Source organism: Lepidochelys kempii, chromosome 9 (genome assembly GCF_965140285.1).
Source record: "Lepidochelys kempii isolate rLepKem1 chromosome 9, rLepKem1.hap1, whole genome shotgun sequence".
In the NCBI taxonomy this organism is placed as follows: Eukaryota; Metazoa; Chordata; order Testudines; family Cheloniidae; genus Lepidochelys; species Lepidochelys kempii.
The window spans coordinates 83072424-83087361 of record NC_136388.1 but is presented as its reverse complement, the minus strand read 5'-3'; the positions used below and the strand labels follow the sequence as shown (position 1 = coordinate 83087361).

General features: G+C 43.2%; 1 protein-coding gene across 3 annotated transcripts in view; it reads left to right on the top strand.

Annotated features, from left to right (window-relative positions):
* MAGT1 (magnesium transporter 1) overlaps positions 1-13568 on the top strand; it is a 28333-nt gene extending 14765 nt beyond the window's left edge. The window contains exons 9-10 of one of the 3 annotated variants that reach the window (XM_073361141.2): positions 50-140; positions 1551-3442. In XM_073361141.2, the coding sequence (XP_073217242.1) occupies positions 50-140; positions 1551-1566 (107 nt within the window). In that variant the 3' untranslated portion in view covers positions 1567-3442. Of the gene's footprint in view, positions 1-49; positions 141-1550; positions 3443-12107; positions 12528-12557 lie in introns of those variants that run through there. The other 2 variants (XM_073361142.2, XM_073361143.2) reach the window with 2 other exon arrangements.
* The last annotated feature ends 1370 nt before the right edge of the window (positions 13569-14938 follow it).

The following is a 14938-nucleotide window of genomic DNA, read 5'->3' as shown; positions in this document are numbered from 1 at the left end:
GACTTACCTGTCTGGTCATTTTATTCTGCACTCTGTTGCTTATCTACAGTAATGTGTGTAGCTGGTGTTGGCCTGGTGGTATTATTCTTCAGCTGGCTGCTCTCTGTCTTCAGATCTAAATACCATGGCTACCCATACAGGTATGGCTTTTTTGCTGTTTAAATTATTGTGCTTTAATACATAGGTGTTGATGTAGCTATATTATATTGATTAGAACAGAGAATATTCTAGTAAATAAACATACAGTGACTTAAAACTTTGAGATTTTATAAAAATATAGGGGTGCTACTTGCATGGTTTACAGTGTAACTAAAAATCAATAAACTGTTACCTTACATTCATTCTGATTGGGGTTTCCCTTCCCAATAGTTTTTTGACAAAAGTGGGTGACTATAAAAAAAATACTTTGCCTGAAGTCCACTTCAGAAGAAAAATGGAAAACAAACTGTCCTGAAGACCCTTTTTTTGGTGAAACTAAGGATGTAAAAGTGAATTGATTGCAGTAATGACCAGAAACTTTTACCTGTTGTGGTCAACAGTTTAGTCCGTTTCCTCTATCCTATTCAAAACAAAAGAAAAAGTGCTACGGTACTTTTTATAATCTGACAGGTATAGAGTAAGTAAGAACCCAAAGATTACTTAGTATTAAACATCTTTAATGCCCCATTGTCATTACTCGCCATAAATTCGGTAATAGGAGTGAAGCATTTGATGACCTTAAAGCTTTTTTCCTATATTTTTTTTCCAAGTCACCTCTTTCTTAATCGTTACCTCATTAGAGATGAGATTTTTTTCAAAGCTGCTTAAGGGATTTGGAACCCAAATTCTGCCTGGAGTTCTACATTTCTTGGGCTGAGATCTTCAAAGCTGTCTGTGTCTCTGCATTTGTTATATGGAGCATCTAGTACAGTTTTTGAGGGGCTGAAGTCCTAATCAATAGGACTCTATATAACACCAGGTTTTGATTTGTAACTATTTTATCCTTTTGGGGGAAAATTTTTAAAAGTTCAAATGGGAGTTAGGAAGCCAGCTCCCATTGACCTCCTCTTCTATTGCTAGTTTATGATTTGCCCTTGCTTCTGTAGGCTGATATTTTCATCTTTCTGCCAGGGCAATCGTTCTTTCAAAAAAAATTCTATTAAAATCCATATTGTGTTTTGGAACTAATGAGGGCGTGCTTCCAGAGCAATGGATAAAGTTGGATCACTGCTCTTTCTAGTGACTGATGTGGAAGGAGACTGTCAGAACCCCCACGTTTTCAGCTTTTAATTCTCCTACAATCAATGACCTTTGTATGTTAATCAACTTTATAGCCCAGGAGGTATGGATGTGGTTCCCTCCAGAGCCAATCAACTTTATGAGTTACTATAGGACTTGCTGTAAAGGGACTTCTCCCCAACTACTTCCACCTCAGCTGTACCATTTCATGTCATGTTACATTCTCCCATATGCCCCTAATCATTCTAAATGAAACCGTCTAGAAAACTAAATGGAATATTTCTTACTTTAATTCAGTTCTTTTTTTAAAAATATCCTATGTTTTGTTGCAGTTTCCTGATGAGTTAAAGGATTCCACAAGCTGGGAGCATTTGAAAGATATCAGCTCTGAAATTGTGTGTAATGGAACTGAAGAGCTAAATGTGTATGGTTCATGCTACCTCTCTTTAAAGCGAATGAGATAGTTAAACACTGAACCAAAGAAAATGTGTAGTGCCTTAATATGACAAGCAGTATGCTCTGAACGTGACATGGAGTATTAAGATTCAGTCTTTTTTCATAAGCTTTACATCATGTTAAACCATTTTACTTTAAACCTAGTGGAATTCAAAACTTAGATTATGGACTACTAGTGTTTCTTTGAAATAACTAGAAACAGTACTTACATTCAGTTTGATAATTTGTTTGCCTCATTGTTTTCTGCTCTCTCATAGGTGAGGGGGGTGGTATGTTTTTTGTTTTGTTTTTTTAATTGCATTCTCTTTCCTGTCTACCTGTTGCTACTCTCGCTGGCATTTTTCCTTTCCCTTTTTTTATAACTCTGATGCCTGAGTCATACCCTTTCATGAATGAAGGGGCCAATTTCAGCATGTACCTAGAAACCTCTTCCTTTTTTCTGGAACACTCTCCAGCTTCTAGTGGCAAATGTGCAGATCTTACAGTCCTCAACTTGAATCTCTCTTGTATTTGACTGCAATGCAGTGCAACTGATTACCCCCATAGAGTAAGGGAAAGTCATCAACATATAGCACTGGTGAATGCATGTGGAATCTTGAATTAAGTTACGTAGAGTGGTTTAATATTGAGTTTTCCCCTCAATGCTCATCACTCCCCATTACCAAAAAGATATATTTTTTTAATAAAATTATCACCATTTGTTGCAGTCTCTGCTATCCTGAGCTGTCTGATAGGTCTGGGAAATCCCCCCCTTCTCTTCTGAACACATTGTCCTGTTACTAATTGGCCAGTGAGGACTCTCTGACTGCCTAAGACTGAAACTCCCCTGTATGCAATAAATGCTGGCACAGTGAGTCCAGTCTACATAGCCCAAGATCAGGAATGTTCTTAGCCTTTTCTTCATTCTAAATAGTTGATTCTGAAAAACTAATCTGAAACATAGCCCAAAAGATAGCCAGTTTCAGCTGATAAAGCAGAGGGATCCTAAATGTGGTTTAAAAATATTCTCATAGTCCTGCCAAACCAGCAGACATGCAAGCACTTTCAGTCAGTATCACTTGGAACTGTAACTTGCCACCTCCTTTAACTTGTTCTAATTTCCTTCAGCCTTACTTACTAGGGAGATTGGGTGGGGGGAATACGGGTATGATCCTAGGATAAACATTACTATCCCAGTGGAGATTCTCTTAGTTTTATAGTAGCCCTTTCTGCTTTCTGCTTGTTAGAGGAAATAAGAGCAGAAAATGGTGTGCCCCTGAGACACTTCCTTCTCCATCCCATCCCTAAGAAGGAGGAGACTTGACTTCTTGTGCTTCAGCCCAAATAGTCTTAAAATTCCATGACTAGGAATTCCAGCACCTATACTAGTGGGAACTCTTTCAGCTTGACTAGATAGTGCTACCTGCTGCAGGGCAGAACAAATGCTTGGAGGTAGTTTTATCATGGAGGATGTTATAAATAGGTAATTTCTCACCTCCTGTCCTCTTCTCTGTCCCAAAGGGGCAAGGGCTATGGAAGTTTTCTTTAGACTGAAGAGTACATGAGAAATAACCGCTTCATTCAAACTAGAATGTAACTGTTATGCAAGTTCACTAAATTAACTCACATCTCAAGTGCCTTAACTACACTAATCTAGTCTTTTGGTAATGGTTCAATTTAAATTTTGAGATGTTTTTGTATGGCTCAGAATGATGAGCCTTAGTGGCACAGATAAGTACATGATTGACTGGATTTTGGACAACTTTCAATAAAAAGTTTTACAGTCTGATCCTTGTTCTTGCGTCTGAAATTTAAACATATATTATAAAATATTCTATTAATAAAATAGAAAGTTGTGATTCCTTTTGAAAGTGAAGTTAATTTTTCTCACTCCAGTATATTGACCTAATAGACTTTTTGTCAGCAGTATGACCAGATAAACTGTCTGGGGCCTACTGGACTAGGACAGAAAATATAGTCCCAAAATACAACAGTGTTAGGAGAAAACAACTCTTCTGGCTACGAAATTGTATCTTGGTCTTATGGATTTTCTTGTACATTCCCTCTGATGCATTTGGCCAGTGTCCTGAGAGAGGATATTGGGCTAGATGGGCTACTGGTCTTATGCAGTATGGCATTTTGTCTAGGAAGAAGCAAGCTAGCACTGACTGCTGGAACTTTGAAGATGTTTGCAATGCAATTATGAATTGCTTCAGCTGTTGCTTTTTCATCAATACTCCACGAATGCTGCCATTTGTTATTTTCAAACTTGCTGAACTTCAACTATTGGGAACATAGTCATGATATCTAAGCTATTCAGACCATAGCCACTTAGGACTCTGTTTCTGAGAAGGTAAAATCTTTGTTGCTTTAACTATGTTGTTAGGCTTGTTTCTAGTAATAGTTTTAAATACACGAGGTACATTTTTATAGGCTCTTCAGAGGAGCACATAGTTTATATGACTCACTAGCTTTCAAGCAGTTGTAGGAAACCTGTGGACCAGATCATTTTAGTGGGTAGAGAGGAAGGATGGCATTTATGGTTAAGGCAGTGGACTTACAGGCAAGAGATCTAGATTCTCCTGCTCTGTGACTTTGAGCAAGCCACTTAATCTCTGTGGCTGAGTGCCCCACTTATAAAATGGGGATAATGTTTTACGTCTCACACCATTTCTCTGTCTTCTCTACCAAGACTGTAAATACAATGCATAGACTTGAAGACAAGGTGAATTAAAATAGAGCAAACAAAGTGCTCTAATAAAGACCTGTGAGGTCCCTGTTTTGTGCCAAGGAGATCTGCTTAGGGATCGAACAGTTAGGGTTGAAATACCTACACTCTGTAGAACCATTAGTTTGAATTTTAGCAGATTCCACTTGCCCCTTCAATCCACCTAGAACAACTGAACACCGTCAGTTCCCTCTGTGTATGCCTTTAGACCAAAGGGTTGTGTCTGTTCTGTGCAGACATTAAAGATCCCATTATGCTGCTCAGAAGAGTGAGGGGCTCTGAGCTGGCCTTCTTAGCAAAAATTTCCAATTCCAGCACTGCTGCCCTCAGTTGTGCTATTGTGGTAGCTATACATTTAAATATTTTGGGATTACAGACTATGTGTAAGTGTAAAACTATGTAGACAGCATAAGGCAAGTATAGTAGGCTTGGCTGTAGACTGCTATGCAAATTGGGTTTACCAAATCATGTAACCAGATTGTCAGACTAAGCATTTCTAGTCTTAAAATTTAATTCTGCTTCTTTTAAAAAAACAAATAAAACCACTTCTCCTCTGGAGGTGGAGAGAAATCAAATAGCTTTATCTGGGTAATGCAGCAGCAGTGAACATAGGGGCTCATGCAGTGGTGAGCTGGAGCCGGTTCGCTAGAACTGGTTGTTAAATTTAGAAGCCCTTTTAGAACCGGTTGTTCCACGAGGGACAACCAGTTCTAAAAGGGCTTCTAAATTTAACTGGCCAAAAGTGGCGCCTTACTCCATGGCACTGACTCCATGGGTTCTCCAGCCCTGGAGCACCCAGGGGGAAAATTTGGTGGGTGCAGAGCACCCACTGGCAGCTCCCCGCCCGGCCCCAGCTCACCTCTGCTCCTCCTCCTCCTCCTCCTCCCCTGAACGCGCCGCCCCGCTCTGCTTCTCCACCCCCATCCCCCCCAGGCTTCCCATGAATCAGCTGTTCGTGCAGGAAGCTGGGGCAGGCTGAGAAGCAGGCCGCGGCTTCCCGCGCAGGCCAAGGGAGGCGGAGGTGAGCTGGGACCGGGGGGTGGTGGTGAGAGGAGGGCCGCCTGTGCCGCAGCAGGTAACCTGCGGGGGGGCATGCAGGGGAACTGTTCCCTAGCTCACCTCCGCCACACTTGGCCTGAGCGGGAAGCCGCCACCTGCTTCTCAGCCCTCCCAGGCTTCCCGCCAAACAGCTGATTCACGGGAAGCTGGGGGAGGGGGCGGAGAAGCAGAGGGGGGCAGCGCGTTCAGCGGAGGAGGCAGAGCGGAGGTGAGGTGATCTGGGGCTGGGCGCAGGGTGGGGAGCTGCTGGTGGTGCTCTGCACCCACCAAATTTTCCCCGTGGGTGCTGCAGCCACTACGGTGGCCCACGAGACCCTCCTGCCCGGTTCTGGGGGCAGTCAGGGGACAGGGGAGGGGGGTGGATGGGGCAGGGGTCCTGGGGAGTGCATCAAGGAACGCGAGGGTGTTGGATGGGGCAGGAGTCCCGGAGGGCGGGGGTGGGCAACAACCCCCTCGTGGGGTGAGGAGGGAACCCGTTCTTAAGATTTTGGTAGCTCATCACTGGGCTCGTGTAATACAGCGGTGGCCACATTTCACGTTACCTTTTCCTCTTTGCAGGAGATCAAGACAGTCATGCTTTGAAGGGAGAGTTTTTATAAATTAAATTTCCTGCCGACAGAGCAAGTTTGTGCCCATGAACCAAAGTGAGAGCATTTTATGTAGCGGAAGTGTTGCAATTAAGAGAACAATTCACTATATTAAAAAAAAAATTAAAGTAGAAAAGGGGAGGGAGAGCAGTTTTTTTCTCTAATGAAATAGGAAATTGAGTGGAAAATGAACTGGAGTGATTTTGTTTATGTAAACAAGACCTGACAATGAAGGTGTGATTCCTCAGTATGGCAGATGACAGAACTTGCTGGTTTCCTCCTTTGAAGAAATGAGCGAGTGTGAATTCTTTGTGCATGCTAGACACTGCTTTTAGAATAATAGTAATTGAATGCAATTTTTGGGAGCCCTTTGGGTGCTAAGGTAGGTGGTTGTCCTACAAAAAGGGAAGCATCCAAATGACTTTAAATCTGGTTCCATCTACACAAGCAAGACAAAACCATTGTGCAACTGTGCTTTAACACTAAAATTGGATCGTTTGTCTCAATGGCCATCAAAGAGTACTGCTTCCATTTCCTTTTCTGTAAAATGGAGACCATTAGAAATTCACTTACAGAAGTGTTGTGAAGTTTAACTAGCAACTATAATATCCTTTTCAGAGTAGCAGCTGTGTTAATCTGTATTCGCAAAAAGAAAAGGAGTACTAGTGGCACCTTAGAGACTAACCAATTTATTTGAGCATAAGCTTTCATGAGCTACAGCTCACTTAATCGGATGCATATCCTTATGATTAAAGTTAGTAATAGGTTAAAAAAAATCAGCTCAAACTTTGGATTCCCATTATTTTTATTGCTTGTGTAGCAAAAGTTACCCAATGCATAGAACCTAAACTTCCATTTTTTGAAAAAAGTGAATTCCTACTCCTATTGTAGTCAATGGGACCAGGATTTCACCAGTTATGGACAGGGACTAGCATGAACCAGGACATGGGGGTCACAAACAAGGACCTCTGCTGGCCCTATCAGTTTCTCCAGAATTTAAGTGTTAATGTTTTAGGTTCGATGCTTTTGAAGATAATCTTCTGAACATTAGTCAATTAAATGCTCTCTTCCAGAGTCTGAAGTCCTGTCTTCCCCAGTCCTCTTAATGGAATATTTGCTCTGAAACCTAACATTTATGTCACTGACTGTTTCAGTAAGAACACCTACCTATTGTGAAATTTTGTGTGGGGCTAAAATATTATAACATTTCCTCCTCCTCCAAGTTATGCAGGAAATTGGCTCTATCCAAACAAACCTCTCCAATTCACATCAGTAAGATGTGAAGATTAATGCATAGATGAGATTTGCTTGTTGAATAGTATTGTGCTTGTAAAAGACACAGTCTCTGTCCCAAGGGCTTTATGATCTAAGAATAGAAGCTCCCAGCCAAGGAATAGAAGACATATCCAGTTGCATGGCATAGCTCATTCTAAACTTGTTCAAATACATAATAAAATGGTTACCTACCTTTCTATAACTGTTGTTCTTCAAGATATTGCATATATCTGTTCCACTGTAGGTGTATGCATACCTTGTGCACAGTTGTTGGAGAACTTTTTCCCTCAGAGGTACCTCTTGGGGTGTCTTGAGCACCCTTTCTCATCACGTATGCTAGTATAAGAGATGGAGCCATCCTCAGTCCCCCTCATTTCTTTCATACGGGATAGACACTGATAGAGAGAGGGGAGGGAGTGTGGGTTGTGAAATGGACAGTTGCAATGTATCTCAACAACACCATGGTTCCCTGTAAGCTGTGCAGTTGTGCAGCAGGCTATCAAGGGCTGTGCAGGCAGGGAGAGACGCTCCTACCCACGCCCACCACAGCTGCCAGGGAGAGGAGCCCCTCTGGCAGCCCAGCCCAGCCCTGTCAGAGCTGCCAGGGAGAGGAGCCCCTACCTTGGCTCAGTCCAGCCCCACGAGAACTGCCAAGGAGAGGTACTTCTCCCTCAGCCTGGCCCAGCCCCACCAGAGCAGCCGCGGCTGGGGAGAGGTGCTTCTCACCTGGCCCTGAGCTGCTGCAGCGAGAGAGGGCTGGGGGGAGTCCTCTCTTCCCACCATAGCCCCAGGGCAGCCTGTACCCCAAACCACTCATCCCCAAAGCCCACATCCCCCACACTCCAACCCTCTGCCCCAGCCCTGAGCCCCTTCCCATACCCTGAATCCCTCATCCCCGGCCCCACCCCAGAGCCTTCACCCCTAGTCAGATCCCTCACACCCCCACACCCCAACCCTTTGTTCCAGCCCTGAGCCCCCTCCCAGACTGCAAACCCCTTGGCCCCATCACACATCACCTCTGTATTGGTGCATATAACAACACTCATTCCACATATGGATGTAAAAAATTAGAAGGAACACTGCTTAAGACCCACGAATCTGATGTTACCTGGGCCCAAGCACTTAGGAAGTGGGATAAACAATTTGTAAACAAAAGGTGGGAAACAAATGGAACTGGTACACCGCCTTTGACCAATGCATCAAAATGTCTGTTTGGATGAGGGGGCTGGACAGGATGAGCCCACTGATGCTGAAGAGCGGCAGTGGATGTTGTCTTCTATAACCCCTGTACTTTCTCCTCAGCGGATCTTGAGGCTTGGAAGCAAAATCCTGGTATCTGCATGGCGGTTGAGGATTGAACTGTTTCCTCTTCGTTGCCTAAGTATAGTATCCTATAGATTTTAATGTTTCCCTGGAATTTTTTAGGCTTCTAGGTCCTCAGTGGTCTGCTGGACTTCTGAGGAGATCCCAGACAACTGTAACCATGAACATCTCATAGAAATGGGTAATGCCAGGGTTTGAGCTGCCACATTTGTGCCATCTAAACTGTCCCGAATAGCAGTTCTGCCAACTAGCTTGCTGTCATAAATATAAAGGGAAGGGTAACCACCTTTCTGTATACAGAATTATAAAATCCCTCCTGGCCAGAGGCAAAACCCTTTCACTTGTAAAGGGTTAAGAAGCTAGGATAACCTCACTGGCACCTGACCAAAATGACCAATGAGGAGACAAGTTACTTTCAAAACTGGGGGCGGGGGGGGGGGGAGCAAAGGGTCTGTCTGTCTGTGTTATGCTTTTGCCGGGACCAGGTCAGGAATGCTCTTCAGAACTTCTGTTAAGTTAGTAAGTAATCTAGCTAGAAATGCGTTAGATTTTCTTTTGTTTAATGGCTGGTAAAATAGCTGTGCTGAATGGAATGTGTATTCCTGTTTTTGTGTCTTTTTGTAACTTATGGTTTTGCCTAGAGGGATTCTCTATGTTTTGAATCTGATTACCCTGTAAGGTATTTACCATCCTGATTTTACAGAGGTGATTCTTTTACTTTTTCTTTAATTAAAATTTTTCTTTTAAGAACCTGATTGTTTTTTAATTGTTCTTAAGATCCAAAGGTTTGGGTCTGTATTCACCTATGCAAATTGGTGAGGATTTTTATCAAGCCTTCCCCAGGAAAGGGGGTGTAGGACTTGGGGGGATATTTTGGGGGCAAGACGTCTCCAAGTGGTCTCTTTCCCTGTTCTTTGTTTAACACGCTTGGTGGTGGCAGCATAGGGTTCAAGGACAAGGCAAAGTTTGTACCTTGAGGAAGTTTTTAACCTAAGCTGGTAAGAATAAGCTTAGGAGGTCTTTCATGCAGGTCCCCACATCTGTACCCTAGAGTTCAGAGTGGGGAAAGGAACCCTGACACTTGCCCTCATCGACAATTACTTCAAAATTCTGCCTACAGTCCTCTGGTAACTTGTCTTTTAAATTTTATAATGCTATCCGAAAGGGTGAAGTCACAGTAGGTGAGCAATCCTGTTGGTTTGCAATCCTGAGTTGCAGATTCCCTGTAGAAGAAAGGTTGCATCCAACAAGTCCAGCCTCTTCAAAAGTTTGCCTTTGACTGTCGATGGTTGGTGTCCTTGTTCATTAGCATGCTCTCCTGTTCATTAGCAGCTGCCACCACCAAGGAACTTGCAGAAGGGAGAAAGTACAAATGGTCATACCCCGTAGAGGGGATATAGTATCTCTGTTTAGCTTGCTTTGCTGTGGGGGTAAGGAGGATGGTTCTGCCACAGTGCCTTGACTGGCTCCATAATGGCTTCATTAATTGGGAGAGTCACTCTGGAAGAATGTCCACTAACTTGAGACAGCTTTCACGCATCTCCTCTGCCTGAATGTCAAGAATAGAGGACACCCTTCTCAATAGATCTAGATGAGTTCTGTGGTCTTCTGGTGGTGGTGGATTGCTTGCTGCCTCAATAGCCTCATCTGATGATGAGGAAGAGGATGACACAAGATTCTGAGGTGGTGGCTGCTCCGTGCTTGTGCTGGGGGAAGCTGCCTAAATGACTTCTGGCTGCTCAGTAGTGGGTACTGGAGATTGATGCTCTTGGTGCAGATGCCCTGAGAGCAGTCTCAATGACAAAGAACTAGGTGGTTGAGGAGGGGTCTAGTGGGAAGAGGGCTACCCCACGTGTCCAGAATGGCCATTCATATGGACCTGAGACCCATCCTTGACTGGGCAATTGCTCCTTAGGAGGAAGCCAGTGCTGTGACTGTGGCATGTCCTATGGTCCCCGTCTCTGATGAACGGTATGCCCTCTGTCTTGGATGTCATAAAGATGGATGCACCTCTGAGTCCGATGAGGAAGAATCTGAAATGTCAGACAATGGGCCACAGGGGCCAGAAACAGCTGGGACTGGGAATAGGTAGCCTGGTACCAGGGATATCATCCGAGGCTTGCCCTTGGACTGCACCAGCCTTTGCAGAAGCTTGGGAGGTAAAGGTACTATGGGTTCCTGATGCAAGCATCGGTACTGAGTGTAAAGTACTTCTTGTGCTGCTGAGGATATCGGTACTGAGAAGCTTAGAAAGTCCCTTGTGGCTGCATAGGCCTCCACATGTTTGGGAGCAAGCAATGACTGGTCCTTTGGGACTTGGAGTAACCAGTATGTTGCTGTGATCCTTGGTGTAAAGGACCATCTATCACAAAGGTAGGCTTACCTGGGTGGCAAAACAGATCAGAGTACCCAAGTCTGTGACTTCATGTAAGGGCTCTTTTAGTGTCTGAGGGGTTTACACTTGCTAATTCATTGTTGAAATCTAAGTATAGAACTCACAACTAATTTGGAGTTTGTGCCCTGCTTCTTAACAGTCTGTCCTGAGGTTGATACTCACACTTGACTTGAGCCACTGCAGGACACCTTGACACCTTCCACTCCTACTCAGCCAGATAACTTTAAAATATTTCAGGATTTTTTGTGTCACATAGAAGAGACTTTAGAAATCCCTGTGGTGCTTGTGCAAGAAAAACTGCACTAGATATTCTGCACTCCTCTTATGCCTGGACAGATTACCATGATCATTTATGAGGGGCTACTAGAACAAGAAAAACATTTGTGGCAGACTCCAGCATCTTTGGCACTTACCTCTAAAAATGGTAGATAGATATTGGTAGATAGAACTCCCTTGAAACTCCCTTTGAATATTTTAAAGACATATCTAGTTCCTTGATCTCTGGTAATGCTGATAGTGCATGAAAGGTCCAGATAGCAAGGATTCAAAAAATTACTTCAGGAGACATGGATTCCTCCCCAGAAATAGGTTTATTTGGCAGGAAAATTTACTTATAATGAAGTCTGCATCTCAAATTACCAGGCACTTCTGTTAAAGTATGATTACCTTAATTGTGACAAGGTATCACAGTGTATAGAGAAATTCCCTCAAGAACATTGGGAGGAACGGAAATGTATTGTATCTGAGGTACAATTCGTAGCTCACACACTGCTACAGGAAGCGTTTGATGTGTTGGATACCACAGCATACTCAGTGGCCACCTCCATCACCATGCATAGGACTTCCTGGCTTTAATCTTCAGAAATAACAAAGGAGGTCCAAATAACAGTTGAGGACCTCCCATTCAAAGGGTGTGATCTGCTTAATGCAAAACTGATGAAGTCCTGAATTCTCTGAAAGATGTGAGAGCCAGTCTCTGTTCCTTGGGAGTTTACATGCCAGCTCCTAAGAGAAAGCAGGACAGGTAACAATGTTATTTTATTATTACGTATTACATATTATTATTAAATTATTACAACCCCTAAAGATCATTAGAGCCACCAAGGAAGGAGCAGATGTTCCAATACAGAACTCTTCTTCTACTGCACACCCTGTGTCCACCTCATGACAGCAAGTTTGATACCATCATCAAGAGCTGCACAGAAAGTCTGAAAGATCTATGCCCTTCTCCCCCAACCTCTTTTTGGCAACAACATTTTTTATTTTAAAAACACCTGGAACCTCATTACTTTAGACCACTGGATCTTAGAAATTAATAAGCTTGGAGTATTCCATTCAATCGGAGTCCTTTTCCATCCAACCCTGCTTCCCTGTCTCTATTCAGGGACCCCTCTTATGAGAAACTGTTAAAGCAAGAAGGGGAAAAAAATAGATCTAGTTTGCCATGGAACATACAGTACTTTCAATATATATTAAAATACTACAGTAGTGTAACAAGGTGGAGCATGTCATGTGGTTTTTCTTTTCCTCCCTACAGTTTCATCCCTGGTGTGACATTCTGTACCTTGGGGGAGCATCCTGGAATCCCCATATTCCTCATTTTTATATAATCATGATCTTACACGTAAAGGTATCAGGGGGAAGGTTATGATCTGCTGAAAGTCATTTCTCTATCCATATATGGATATCATGCATATGAAGTTATGAGAATTGTGTTGTATGGTTGTCACTAAAACATGCCCTAAGTTGGGAGATCAGCCAGATATTAGCTCCCCAGAGGCAACAGCAAGGAAAGTAACCAACACCTGGGCGGGGTGTCAATCAACCCATCAACAATCATTGTCCAGCAAGGGAGCTACAATGCAAAAACTTAGGGCTTGTCTACACTGGCACTTTACAGCGCTGCAACTGAAAAAATACCCCCCTGAGCACTGCAAGTTTCTGCCCTGTAAAGTGCCAGCGTAGGCAGTGCACCAGCACTGGGAGCTGCGCTCCCAGCACTAGTAGCTATTCCCCTCGTGGAGGTGGGTTTTCTAAAGCGCTGGGAGAGCTCTCTCCCAGTGCTGGTGCTGCGACCACACAGCCATGTTAAAGTGCTGCGGTGGCGGCGCTTTAATGTTGCTAGTGAAGACATGCCCCTACCTGCATGAGGCCACACCAGGGGAATTTCTCAACCTTGCCTGGAGACAGCAATGCCCACTCAGACATGGCTGGACTTGTGTTTTCCAAGCACATGGACTCAGGGTATAAAACCAAACACATGGGGCCCATGCTTCGCCTTTCTCCTTCACCCCACCTATGCTGCAAGCAATGAGGACACTCTGAAGACTCCAACTGAGGGGACTGGCACAGATTTAAGGGACAAGTCTATACATTAAGGACTGCAATATCCGGTGGGATGAGAAAAACTGCTTAATCTAGATGTTGCCCATTCTAATAAGGTTGAGAGTTTAGATTGCGTGTTTATATTTTCTTTTGGTAACTAACTCTGACTTTTTGCCTATCACTTAATATCACTTAAAATCTATCTTTTGCAGTTAATAAATTTGTTTTATTGTCTATCTTTACCAGTGAGTTTGTATGAAGTGTGTGGCAAATCTGCTCAGGTTTTGCAAAGGCTGGTGTATGTCCACTTTCCATTGATGAAATGGTGAACCAATTAATAAATTTGCACTGCTCATCTTGAGCAGTGCAAGACAGTATATTCCTGAGGTACAGTGCTAGGAGCTGGGGGGATTTAGTTGATTCCTCTCTGTGTGATTCATGAGTGGCTCTGGGAGCATTGAAGCAATCTAGCTGGTTGTGGGGCTCCACATGTGGTTGTGCTGAGTGATAACAGCACCTGGAGGGGTTTGCTGCTGTTCACTAGCAAGACATTGTGAGAGACAGACCAGGCTTGAGAAAGTTCAGGGGCATAGCGGTCCCACAGTCCCAGGCTGCACCCCGGGGATCCTGTCACACTTGGTTATTACTTGTTTCTCACAGGCTTATGCCCCTTGTATTTCTCAACTATTTTTATTCAGCTTTAGAAAAATCATCAGTTCTTTTAAGGCCTGATCCTGCACCATTGACTTCAATAGGTGCAGGATGGAGTCCTCCACTGAGCATTGTCCCGGATACCGAATCAGGGCAATAAGTCTGTTGCTCTCATCAAAGGGTGAGAGGCTGGCAGCAAATCAAAAGTTACAAAGCTGCAGCTGACTATCTATTTTAAGTGTTATCGTAGCTGAAGTTAGTTGATGCTGGGCAAGTATTTTAGCAAGGGTGCTTTTGTATACAGCGTATTGGGTATTTGCTGGATTCTGTTTATGATCTTTGAATATTTAAAATGTTATAAACATACTTATATACTTATACCTACTGGGATAGGCCATCAAATGGGATAGGGCATCAAACTACTGGGATAGACCATCATGAAAATAACATGAGTTATTATTACTGTGAGTAAATATATTATTGACTCATGTTATTTCCATGATTTTGCTCTTTGTCACTGATTTCTCAATTGACAGGAAAGATGCCCATAGTTAACACTGAGGCCAGATAATTGACATCTCCAGTAAGTGAGTAGGTGAGTAAAGTGGCATTTGGATTTCCCTTGCAGATGCCATATTTCTATAGTCCATTAATTCAAACTGATTTAATTCAGGAATTCTTGGGAACTTAACTTGTGGCATGTTAATGAGTCCCCAAAAATATTTTGTGTTCCCAAGAAATTATTAATATTACAATTATGCCTAGAGACTTTAACTGTGCTGAAGATCCACTGGGCTAGGTCCTATACAAAGAGTAAGAGATAGTCAGTGACCTGAATAGATGACAATCTAAGGTCCTGATTCTCTATGTGTCTACTCATTTAAATTTACTATTGTGAGTAGTTGCATTGATTGTACAATAGTAAAGTTAATCATGTACGTA